The 13005-nt window shown below is 47.1% G+C and overlaps 1 protein-coding gene across 1 annotated transcript in view; it reads left to right on the top strand.

Annotated features, from left to right (window-relative positions):
- LOC121278860 (meprin A subunit beta-like) overlaps positions 1-13005 on the top strand; it is a 93212-nt gene that overhangs the window by 26731 nt on the left and 53476 nt on the right. Inside the window, exons 5-7 of the mRNA XM_041189316.1 lie at positions 4281-4368; positions 6658-6785; positions 9702-9724. Coding sequence (XP_041045250.1) covers positions 4281-4368; positions 6658-6785; positions 9702-9724 — 239 coding nt within the window. The remainder of the gene's footprint in view (positions 1-4280; positions 4369-6657; positions 6786-9701; positions 9725-13005) is intronic.

Here is a 13005-nt window from a genome sequence, read left to right as displayed (position 1 = left end):
CCTATTGCCTGAGATGACTTTGGCGGGTGTCTTCCGAGGTCTAGAGCGCCCCAGTCTGCTAAGGGTCTCCTGCTCAGGTGCAGTTATGCCCACCTGAGCCTGACCTGCCGAACGTGATGGGGTCACTGATGGGGGGTGGTGGAGTGGCATGACACCCTTGGAGTATCCTGGGATGAAGCCCCCAGGGTGCCTGGCTGGTGTTCCTTCGCCCTATGCTTCCTGACACCTTCCTGACTCCTTGAGGAGAAGGGGCACCTGGGGTAAGGTCGAGGTGCCCTGTCCCCTCTCACCTAGCCACTGCTGCACTGTGCCATGGCTAGAGTGATGGAGTGCAGGTCCGAGCGCAGATCCAGCAGCCACTGTGTGTTCTACTGGACCTGGGTCTCCAAGACAGCTGTTATTCCTTTCTAGCTAGCACAAAAAGAGCAGCTCATCCCTGGGTGCAGCTTATCACAGAGCGTGAGCTTGGGAATTTGATGAGTAAGGGAATTTTAAAGGTTAAATTTAAGTGTTAACCTCTTTCTGAAACCTAGTCTAATTTGCATTTAGAATTTAAGAACAATTTACTGTTAAAGTTATGTTTTTTCCAGTCAGTTAGGGATAAATAAGCTCCCTACAGGAGATGCAGCTGCAGTTAGTTAATTAGGTAGCTAGTTTAGTTAGGTTCTCTAGCCAGCAGTGCTGACCCTAGAATTTCAGCTAGTATAAATAGTGTTGCTAAGCACACAAACCAAGCAGCACAAATACAGCAGCTCATCACTAAGTGCAAGAACTTGGGAATTTGGTGAGTGAGGGAATTTGGTGCAGTGAGGGAAGCAGGCAAGAGATTGGTTGGTGAGTATTCTGCTCACTTATTTTTCAAAACTCAGGTAATTTAACAGTAATTATAATGTTTCATTAGTAGTAATAAAGTGTACTAGCAATAGTAAAGCTCATTGGAGTAGTAGGGTTATAAATTAATTAAGAAAACAATAATACATTAATTAAGATATCATAAAGATGACAAGGCAGGTGATGTGTTGTGGTTGCAGAATTGAGAGTTCCTAAACACTGGTCTGATCCAGGGTAAACACGTCTGCAGTAAGTGTCTGTGGCTTGAGGAGCTTCAGCTCAGAGTCACTGAGCTAGAGGCCGAGCTGCAGACACTGCGATGCATCACGAGGGGGACAGTTTCCTTGACACTTTGTTCCAGGAGGTGGTCACCCCACTTTGGTTAGGGTATTCTGCTTTCATGAATGGTCAGGGACAGGAAGGTGTAACTGTGAGTGAGGCAGCTAAGGGGTTTGAGAAGGTGGAAATGGAGGAGGCACAGCACTTGCAACTGTCTAATAGGTTTAAGGCTCTTGCAGCTTATGGGGATAAAAGCAGGGGCTACAGGGTTGATGAGCAAACTGACCATGGCACCATGGTACAGGAAGCCATTCAAGTAGGGGAAGTAAATAGGAATGCAGTTGTGGTAGGGGCCAGTATAGTCAGAGGGATTGACAGAGTTCTCTGCAGCCAAGAGTGAGAGTCCAGACGGCTGTCTTGTCTGTCTGGTGCCAGGGTTGGGGACATCTGCTCAGAGTTGGAGAGGAACTTGCAGTGGGATGGGGAGGATCCAATCGTTTTGGTCCATGTTGGTACCAATGAAATAGATAGGATGAGGAAAGAGGTTCTACTTATGGATTATAAATGGCTAAATTAAAAAGCAGAACCTCAAAGGTAATAATCTCTGTATTATTCCTGAGCTGTGAGCAAATTGATGTAGGGCAAATAAGATTGGAGAGATGAAGGTATGGCTCAAAGATTAATGTGGGAGAAATGGGTTTCAATTCATGGGGAACTGGCACCACTACTGGGAAAGTGGAAGCTGTACCTTTGGGACTGGCTTCACCTGAACAGTGCTGGGACCAGTGTTCTGGTGAGCCATATAACTATGGTGGTAGAGAGGGCTTTAAACTAAATTGTGGGGGAAGGGATCATGTGAGAGGAGGAGTAGTAAATCAAAGGGTAACAACGAGGTAACAGAGTAGGGTAGCAATTTGGGTAAGGATAACCAGAATGTGGCAGGAAGCAACAGAGAGTACAAACTTAAGAGTGCACCAACAGGTAAGGCCAGAGATTGCAAAAATGGTATAAAGACCGAATTAAAGGCTCTGTATCTGAATGTCTACAGTATTCATACCAAAGTGGATTGAATTGTTAGCAGAGATAGAAATAAATATGTGTGACATCATAGTCATCACGGATACATGGTTGCAAGGTGACCAAGGCTGGGACCTGAATATTGAATGGAATTTCACATTTCAAAAAGATAGGAAGATAGGAAAAGGTGGTGGGGTAGCTCTGTTAATTAAGGATGACATTAGTACAGTAATGAGGGATGAACTTAGCTCAAAAAAGAAAGATGTAGAATCAGTTTGGGTAGAGGTAAGAAATAGGAACAGTAAGAGGTCACTTTTGGATGTAATTTATAGGCCCCCTAACAGTAGTTACACTGTAGGACAGAAGATACGGGAAGAAATTAATGGGGAGTGTAGGAAAGGCACCACAATAATCATGGGGAACTTTAATCTACATGTTGATTGGACAAATCAGATTGGCACATGTAGCCTGACAAGTGAGTTCATGGAGTGTGTGCAGGGCAATTTCGTAGAGTAGTACATTCTGGAGCCAACTAGGGAGCAGGCTATCCTAGATTTGGTAATGTGCGGTGAGACAGGATTAATCAATAATCTCGTGGAATAGGAGGTTTCAGGTGACAGTGATCATAACATGGTAGAATGTCATGTTCTGTTTGAAGGGATGAAGTGTGGGTCTAAGACTAGTGTTTTAAAACTGAATAAAGATAATTATTAAGATATGAAAGCAGAGCTAGCTGAAGTGAAAATAAAAGCAAAATACTGCAGATGCTGGAAATCTGAAATAAAACCAGAAAATGCTGGGAAAGCTCAGCAGGCCCTTCAACATCTGTGGAGAGAGAAGCAGAGTTAATGTTTCTAGTCCATACGACTCTTCTTCAGAGCTAATGAGCTAAAGTGAATTGGAAAACTAGTTTGAAAGATAGGACAATAGAAATGCAGCGGCAAACTTTTACGGAGATATTTATAACTCTCAGCAAAGATTTATCCCAGTGAGAAAGAAAGTTATCCTCTTACCCTTGGGCCTGAATCTTCTGGTTGGTGTGCAGGGACCCCACACGCCGACAGGTAAAATAAGGTGAAGTGACTCGGGCATGCGACCCCCATGTCAAAGCGCATCATCCAGATCTTCAGTTTGGCTGCGTGCCTGCCGAACTGTCAAAGGCCTATTAAGGCCATTAATCAACTAATTGAGGCACTTGTCAGGGCTGCCCGTCCAACCTTAAGCCCAGGCGGCCTTCATATTTTTTATGGAACCTCATCCATGAAGGCTTTATAACTTTAATTAAGAATTTTAACAAAATTCATGGACGTGCACCAGCTCATGTGACTCTGTCACATGAGGGGACACGGCTGAATAATTTTTCTTATTCTTTATTTCAAGTTTACACAATCTCCCTGAGGCAGCTCTGTGTCTCAGGGAAATTTCTACACTCTTTTGCGTGCATGCACGAAAGAGCGCCAGCCCCGACTCTCCCTCCCCTCCCCCCAACACCAGCACAGGGAGAACAGAGCTCTTCCGGGTGCGCCTCACGCTGGGCAGGCCTTAATTGGCCCACCCACGTAAAATGGCGGCACACAGTCAGGAGAGTTGGACAAATATAAACAAAAACGTGTGAATTACCTCACCAATTATGTTATCAAGTTCTATAAATTTATGAAGAATTCCTTCTCTTTTCTTTCCTAATTCACCTTTTGATGGCACCCCTCCTCTTTCTACACTCCCCCCAGCTTTCTGTGGTATTGAGTTCTCGGTGTCTGACATAAGCTTTCATTTTCTGCTTTACCTTACCCTGCAAGCTCCTTGACATCCAGGGGGCTCTAGTTTTGATGTCCCACCCTTTTTCTTTGTGGGAACGTGTTTACTCTGAACCCCTTGAATCTCCCCTTTGATTGCTTCCCGCTGCTCTGACACTGATTGACCTTCAAGTCGCTGTTTCCAGTCCACTTTTGCTAAATCGCTCCTCAGTTTAGTAAAATTGGCCTTACCCCAATTTAGAACATTAACTCCTGTTGTTTCTTTGTCCTTTTCCATAAGTATGTTAAAACTAACTGAATTATGATCACTATCACCAAAATGCTCTCCCACTCTCACTCCTGCCATCTTCCCAGCTTCATTTCCTAAAACCAACTCTAGAACTGCCCCCTCTCTTGTAGGGCTAGCTACATACTGGCCAAAAAGGTTCTACTGAATGCACCTCGAGAATCCTGTTCCCTCCGATCATTTCACACTAAAACTACCCTGGTAATATTGGGGTAGTGAAAAATCCCCTACTATTACTGCCCTACTGTTCCTGCACTTCTCAGAGATTTGCCTACATATTTATGCACCTATCTGTTTAGGGGTCTATAGTACACTCCCAGTAGTGTGACTGTCCCTTTTTTATTCTTAAACTCAGTTCATTTGATGGTCCTTCTCACATATCATCTCTCCTCAGCTGTAATTGTTCCTTTGGCCAAAATTGACACCTTCCCCTCCTCCTTTTTTATACCCCTCTCTATCTCGTCCAAAAACCCTGTAACCGGGGGTAGAATTTCACCCTTGATGGGCAGGCGGGCCCGACCAGCTTGGTGGTGGGTGGGCAGTTGATCGCCGCCGCCGAAGAGGGCCCTGCCACCATTTTGAGTGGGCGGGCTGCCCGATGGGAGGCGCTATGCACTTCCTGTTCCGGGGGGGGGGCGGGTATACACTTCCTGTTCGGGGGAGGGGGTGTGGGGTAGGGATTCCCCAACTGTCAGAGTGTGCTCTTTTGCACATGCGCATGAAAGAGCGCACATCTCCCTGAGGCTAAGTGCTGTCTCAGGGAGATTGGTGAAAGTTTCATAAACCTCAAAAATAGAATAATGAAAAAATTATTAACATCTCCTCCTCATGTGACAATGTCACATGAGATGGGACATGTTAATAAATATGACTAAAACTTTATTAAACTTCTTCAAAATAGACATGAAGCCTCATCCCGCCAGTGGATGAGGTTTCATGTGTTATCAGAAGCCCGCTGGGGCTCCTGGCCTGCCCGCCAGCCTTAAGGTTGGACGGGCAGGGCCTTTAATTGGCTTAATCGTCCTGTCAATGGCCTCAAGGAATAAAAAAAATCAATAAATCAGAGGGGGTAAACAGCCCCTGATGGGGCACTTTAATAAAAATCAAAACGTCAAAGGAAGCTTAACTAAATAAACCAAAATATAATTTCCGGGGCTGACGATGCATCCCAGTTCCCATGGTGCCCACCAATCGCAGAAGGCCTCTAGTGTACCATGACGTCTCTCTCCAGGGCCCCGACGGAAAAATTCTGGCCCAGGAATGTTGAGCTGCCATTCACGACGTATTGTTTTTCCAGTAGCTACGATCTCATACTTGCACATTCATATCTGTGCCTTCAATTTGACTTCTTTATTTTCTACACTCCTGGCATTGAAGTACATTCTCTTGAGCACTGCCAAACGCTCTTTTTTTATTTTCCAACCTTTGTTTCCTCTGCTTTCCAGACTCATTCGCTAACCTTCTGCCTTACGTTTTCAAATCCTTTTTAAATATTGATAAAATGCCACTTTTCATAGTTTCCATCATGCTTTTGTGCAGAGCATCCCAGGTTATTAAAGGTTAAGAGGCGACTTGATCAAAGTTTGCGAGATAAGAGAAACAGATACGGTAGATTAGGAGAATGGCCTAAGACTGTGTCTTGTCCTGAACACCTTGGTCTGTCAAAGACCGGGACGCACATTTTCATGCCTCTATCGTGTTGGAATGGAGATGGGGTTGGGTGCGGGCGTTCGGGGGGGGGGGGGGGATTTAAAAATGGCCGCAATGATTCCAATTCCGAGATTCCACCCCTGTTCCAGTGGGATTTTTATGGCCCTGGAGATAAGGGCGCAGGTAGTGAGCCTGTACTCAGCAATCCAGGCCTTGCCTACTCCATTGCGGGAGTCGGTATTTCAGACCACCGGCAATTTTCATGGAGTCGGACCTGTTTTGGTAGGGGGCATGATTCCACACCTCAGCGGAGTCACAAATGACGGGGATGCCCCAGTCCCAAGTGGGAACCGAAAAAGAAAAAGAACAGTCATTTGCTCCTGGAATTCTGTCATTGACAGGCTTTGAAATGCACAAATTTGTTCTTTCAATTTCAATGGTTAGATGCTGCTTTGTAGGTTAGATGCCCCGGCAAATTAACAAGATCCAAGCCAGTTGGTGAAGCCGAAACCAAGACACGGAGCTTTTCTCTATTGAGAGAACTTGTTGACTTGTTCAGTCTCAAGCTCTCCTCCAATTCAACCCAGTGTCCCAGCTATCCCCTATTTATAGACTCTTTTGAGAAAACAAAAATCAAGAAATAAAAAAAAATCAATAAATCAGAGGGGGTAAACAGCCACTGATGGGGCACTTTAATAAAAATAAAAACCTCAAAGGAAACTTAACTAACTAAACCAAAATATAATTTCCGGGGGTGACGATGCATCTCAGTTCCCATGGTGCCCACCAATCGCGGAAGGCCTCTAGTGTACCAGTGGACACCATGCCCTCTCTCTCCAGGGCCACCCGGCTGCAATCAAATCCACGGAGGAGGGGCAAACAGTTGGGCTGGACGACCCCCCTCAACTGACTGCTGGCCGGACCTTGGCTTACGAAGATACATGGGAGCATACAAAAGAAGGGCAAAAGTAGGCCTTTTGGCCCCTTAAGCCTGCACTGCAACTCAATAAGATCATGGCTGATCTGTTTGTGTTTCAAGTTCCATATTCCCATCTACCCCAGATAATCTTTTCTAATTCTGATTCCCTTATCTAACAAGAACCATTCTACTTCTGCCTTAAAAATATACCATGACCCCACCTCCACTGCCTTCTTAAGGAGAGAATTCTAAAGTTGCACAACTTTCAGAGAGAAAAAAATTCTCCCCACCTCTGTCCTTTAAGGGTGACCCCTACTTTTAAAACAGTGCTCCCTAGTTCTGGACTCACCCATAAGAGGAAACATCCTTTCCACATCCACCTTGTCAAGGCCATTTAGGATCTTATATACTTCAATCAAGTTACCCCTCACTCTTCTGAACTCCAGTGGAAATAAGCCCAGTCTGTCCAACCTATCCTCATAAGGCATTATTATTAAGATATTAAGACATTACATCCTCATAAGCTCTTCCCAGGCATCAATCTAGTAATCCTCCTCTGAACTGCCTCCAACGCATTTACACCCTTCTTTAAATAAGGAGACCAAAAGTAGTATTTGAGGTCTGGTCTCACCAATGCCCTGTATAACTGGAGCATAACATACTTACTTTTAAGTATCCTTTCATAATAAAGGATAGCATCCCATTAGCCTTCTTGATTACTTGCTGTACCTGCATAATAACATTTGTGACTCAGCACTAGAACACCTAGATCCCTCTGCATCTCGGAATGTTGCAGTCATTCTCCATTTAACTAAGACTCTGCTTTTTAATTCTTCCTACCAAAGTGAACGACTTCATATTTTCCCACATTATACTCCATCTACCAGATTTTTACCCACCCACTCGACTTATCTATATCTGCCTGAAAACTCCTTATATCCTCTTCACAACATACTTTCCTACCTATCTTTCTGTCATCTTCAAATTTAGCTACCAAGCCTTCACTCCCCTCATCTAAGCCATTGATATAAATTGCAAAAAGTTGAGGCCCCAGCACAGACCCCTGCAGGAATCCACTCATCACATCCTGCCAATCAGACAAACATCCATTTATGCATACTCTCTGTTCTCTGCTGGCCAGCCAATTTTCTATCCTTGCTTATATGTTACCCCCCACACCATGAGCTTTTATTTTCTGCAATAACCTTTGATGTGGCACCTTATCAAATGCCTTCTGGAAATCCAAGTCCAGTACATGTAGAGGGTCCTCTCTATCCACCACACATGTTACTCCTTCAAAGAACTCCAATAAATTGGTTAAACATGATTTTCCTTTCATAAAACCATGCTGACTCTCCCCAAATACCTTGTGGTTTTCTAAGTGCCCAGCTATAACCTCTTTAATGATTGACTCTAACACCTTCAACATGACAGATATCAAGCTAACTGGCCTATAGAGAGGTTATATTTGCTACTTTCCAGTCTGATGGAACCTTTCCAGAATCTAGGGAATCTTGGAAAATTAACACCAACGAATCTATTATCTCATTAGCCACCTCTTTTAAGACCTTGGATAAGTCCATCTGGGCCCGGAGATTTGTCAGCTCGCAGCTCCATCAGTTTGCTCAGTACTGCTTCCCTAATGACTGTAACTTTACCAAGTTCCTCTCTCCCTTCCACCTCCCATTTTACAGCTATTACTGGAATGATTTTTGCATCCTCCATAGTGAAGACAGAGGAGGTCCTTCACCCTCCCCATCTCCCCATATTTACAGGCTCTTTTTAGAAATAACATCAATAAATAAAACTAAAATCAATAAATCAGAAGGGGAAGACAGCCCCTGGTGGGGCACTGTAGCTGAAGCAAAAATCAAAGGAAACTTAACTGATTAAACCAAAATGTCATTTCTAGGGGTGATGGTGCACCCCAGCCCCTGGGGTGCCCGCCGATCGCAGAAGGCCTCTAATGTACTGGTGGAGATGGTGTGTCCCCCTATTTCTAGGTGCTTAAAGACAATTAGTGCCCATCGCCTGTTTCTCTTAACCTTAACAATGTAATTGACATGGCATTAACGTACGAGCATAAGAACAAAGAACGGGAGTAGGCCATTTAGCCCCTCGAGCCTGCTCCTCCATTTAATAAGGTCATGGCTGATCTGATAGTAACCTGAAATCTGCATCCCACCAATAGCTTATCACCCCCCCCATCCTTGCTAACCAAGAAGCTATCCACCTCTGCCGTAAAAATATTCAAAGACTCTGCTTCCACTGCCTTTTCAGGGAGAGAGTTTCAAAGACTCATGACCCTCTGAGTGAAAACATTTTGCCTCATTTCTGTTTTAAATTGGCAATCTCTTACTTTTAAACAGTCATAAAAATGACATTAACCATGGTAGACACATCATATTGGCCTGTGCCTGCACCACTGAACTTAAAGGCTGAATTTTACATGCCACCGGTGGGTGTGTTTCCTGTATAAAATAGGGCACCCACATTTGTAACACACTGTGTTACTTTTATAGCACACTATTTCCACTATCTCAGAGCCTTAGCTGATAAGTCCAAAACTGGTGCAAGAGAGTTAAATTAAGTACAGCCCATTTTAAATGATACATTAATGATTATATCAGAGGCTGTTGTGAACCTGTCAAACACACACATTCGATTGATGTCCCAAATAACTGATTCTCGCTGTCCACAGTTTATATGTAACTGTGGGTGAATTATTTTTTGTGAAATAACTGAGAGAGACAGGTATCAAAGTTCACAGGCATTCCCTCTCCTCAGGCCAGCAATTATCCTTTTTCCATTAACACTTGGTTTCCTGCTGTCAAAGCACTTGAGTACCAAAGTCCTTGTTCATATAATCAACTCAAATACCAAAGTCCCAAATTACACGGAGATAGATGTACCTCATACATCATGGCTTCCAGCTTTGTTTGCTTGCTTTTGGGTTCTCTTGCAGTTTCAACCGTTACATTTACTTTGGTAAGTCAATTGTACAAAAGTAATGACCTTTTTCCTGACAGACAGTGGCTTGCAATGATTAATCGAAGGTTATTAACTTTCAAGTCTTTGTATGGGTCAGCAACCTTTTGTCTCAGTAATATGGCAATTCATGTCTTTTCATGTTAACAATTGGCACTGCACCTGGGGCTAAAAGGGTTAAAGTATAAGGACAGGCGGCATGGACCAGGCTTATATTCCCTCAAGTATGGAAGACTCAGGGGTGACCTGACTGAGGTGTTTTTACAAGGATTAAAGGAATTGATAGGGTCAATGGAGAGAAGCTATTTCCTCTGGATGGGAGGAGTCCAGAACAAGCAGGGGAAAGTCCTTAAAATTAGAGCCAGGGGTTACGTCAGGAAGCACTTCTTCACACAAAGGATAGTGGAAATCTGGAACTGAGTCTGAACCTGAATCTCCCCCAAAAAGCTGTTGAAGCCGGGATTCGATTCAAAATTTCAAAACTGAGATTGATGAATTTTTGTTAGTTATGTGTTACGGAACCAAGGCGTGTAGTTGGAGTTAAGACACAGATCATCCATGCTACTTGAATGGTAGAATAGGCTCGAGGTGCTGAATGGCCTCTTCCTGTTTCTATGTTCCAAGTAAAGTGGGATTTTTTATTAGTTTAAAATGGTGATGCTTGTGAATAAATGATTATGTTTTATATTATGCCTTTGGATGGAAAGGGCATTATTTAATTATATTACCTAGCTTCCTGGTGTTGTCTTTTCAAATAAACCTTATACCATTATGTCAATTATATTTCTAATGAGTTTTATCAATGTAAACATGTCATACTGCATGGACATTACCAGTTGGAAACCCCATTTAGCCTTAATTTTCACCAAAGACTTTAGGAGCAGAACATGAGAAATACTGAGGAAATTTCTAATCTTTGTTTTCCTTAAATTTATTTCTATCAACTTTCTTAGTTTTTAATTTTTTAAAAAATCTTATATGAGTTTTACTTTAGAACTATTTCCACCTTTGTTCCTGTTAGCTGCTTTCTGCAAACTCCAGCAATCACCGCTCTGTCCCTCGGCCTACAATCACCGCCCCTCCCCTGGCAATCACTGCACCCCCCGCTCCCCACAGTGATTGCCATAGTCCCGCTCCTCTGGCAATCACTGCACCACCCCCCCACCCCACCCACAGTGATCGCGATAGTCCCCCTCCCCTGGCAATCACTGCACCCCTGCTCCCCCACAGTGATTGCCATAGTCCCGCTCCTCTGGCAATCACTGCACCACCCCCCCACCCCACCCACAGTGATCGCGATAGTCCCCCTCCCCTGGCAATCACTGCAACCCCCCACTCCCCACAGTGATCACCACAGTCCCCCTCCCCTGGCAACAACTGCACCCCTCCGCTCCCCCACAGTGATCACCACAGCCCCCCTCCCCTGGCAATCACTGCACCCCTGCTCCCCCACAGTGATCGCCACAGCCCCCCTCCCCTGGCAATCACTGCACCCCTGCTCCCCCACAGTGATCACCACAGCCCCCCTCCCCTGGCAATCACTGCACCCCTGCTCCCCCACAGTGATCGCCACAGTCCCCCTCCCCTGGCAATCACTGCACCCCCACTCCCCCACAGTGATCACCACAGCCCCCCTCCCCTGGCAATCACTGCACCACTGCTCCCCCACAGTGATCGCCACAGTTTCCCTCCCCTGGCAATCACTGCACCCCCACTCCCCCACAGTGATCGCCACAGTCCCCCTCCCCTGGCAATCACTGCACCCCCACTCCCCCACAGTGATCACCACAGCCCCCCTCCCCTGGCAATCACTGCACCCCTGCTCCCCCACAGTGATCGCCACAGTCCCCCTCCCCTGGCAATCACTGCACCCCCACTCCCCCACAGTGATCACCACAGCCCCCCTCCCCTGGCAATCACTGCACCCCTGCTCCCCCACAGTGATCGCCACAGTCCCCCTCCCCTGACAATCACTGCACCCCCACTCCCCCACAGTGATCACCACAGCCCCCCTCCCCTGGCAATCACTGCACCCCTGCTCCCCACAGTGATCGCCACAGTCCCCCTCCCCTGGCGATCACTGCACCCCCGCTTCCCACAGTGATCGCCACAGTCCCCCTCCCCTGGCGATCACTGCACCCCCGCTTCCCACAGTGATCGCCACAGTCCCCCTCCCCTGACAATCACTGCACCCCCACTCCCCACAGTGATCACCACAGTCCCCCTCCCCTGGCGATCACTGCACCCCCGCTTCCCACAGTGATCGCCACAGTCCCCCTCCCCTGGCGATCACTGCACCCCCGCTTCCCACAGTGATCGCCACAGTCCCCCTCCCCTGACAATCACTGCACCCCCGCTTCCCACAGTGATCGCCACAGTCCCCCTCCCCTGACAATCACTGCATCCCCCTGCTCCCCCACAGTGATCGCCACAGTCCCCCTCCCCCTGGCAATCATTGCACCCCCCCCCCAGCTCCCCACAGTGATCGGCACAGTCCCCCACCCGTGGCAATCATTGCACCCCTTCTCCCCCACAGTGATCGCCACAGTCCCCCTCCCCTGGCAATAACTGCACCCCTCTGCTCCCCCACAGTGATCACCACAGTCCCCCTCCCCCGGCAATCATTGCACCCCTGCTCCCCCACAGTGATCGCCACAGTTCCCCTCCCCCTGGCAATCACTGCACCCCTGCTCCCCCACAGTGATCGCCACAGTCCCCCTCCCCTAGCAATCACTGCACCCACACCCCCTCCCCCTCCCACAGTGATCGCCATAGTCCCCCACCCCTGGCAATCACTGCACCCGCACCCCCTCCCCCTCCCACAGTGATCGCCATAGTCCCCCACCCCTGGCAATCACTGCACCCCCCTGCTCCCCCACAGTGATCGCCACAGTCCCCCGCCCCTGGCAATCACTGCACCCCTGCTCCCCCACAGTGATTGCCACAGTCCCCCTCCCCTGGCAATCACTGCACCCCCCTGCTCCCCCACAGTGATCGCCACAGTCCCCCTCCCCTGGCAATCACTGCACCTCCCCTTTGCCCTGTGATCACCACGCACCACTTCCCCAGAAATCACCATACCTCCCTCACCCAGCATGCCCCTCCCTCCCTGGCAATCATCACACCCCCTCGCCCCGCTGATGCCCACACACCCCTCCACCAACAATCACTCCGAACTCCCCCTCACCAGGCGATCACCACATTCCCCTCCCCTGGAGATTACCACACTCCTCCACCCCTGGCAATTGCCCATCTGCTGTAAAATTATTCATTTAATACAA

The sequence above is a fragment of the Carcharodon carcharias genome, chromosome 6 (assembly GCF_017639515.1).
Source record: "Carcharodon carcharias isolate sCarCar2 chromosome 6, sCarCar2.pri, whole genome shotgun sequence".
Classification (NCBI taxonomy): Eukaryota; Metazoa; Chordata; class Chondrichthyes; order Lamniformes; family Lamnidae; genus Carcharodon; species Carcharodon carcharias.
Note: the sequence above shows the minus strand (reverse complement) of the source record. Positions and strands in the feature narration are given on the sequence as shown.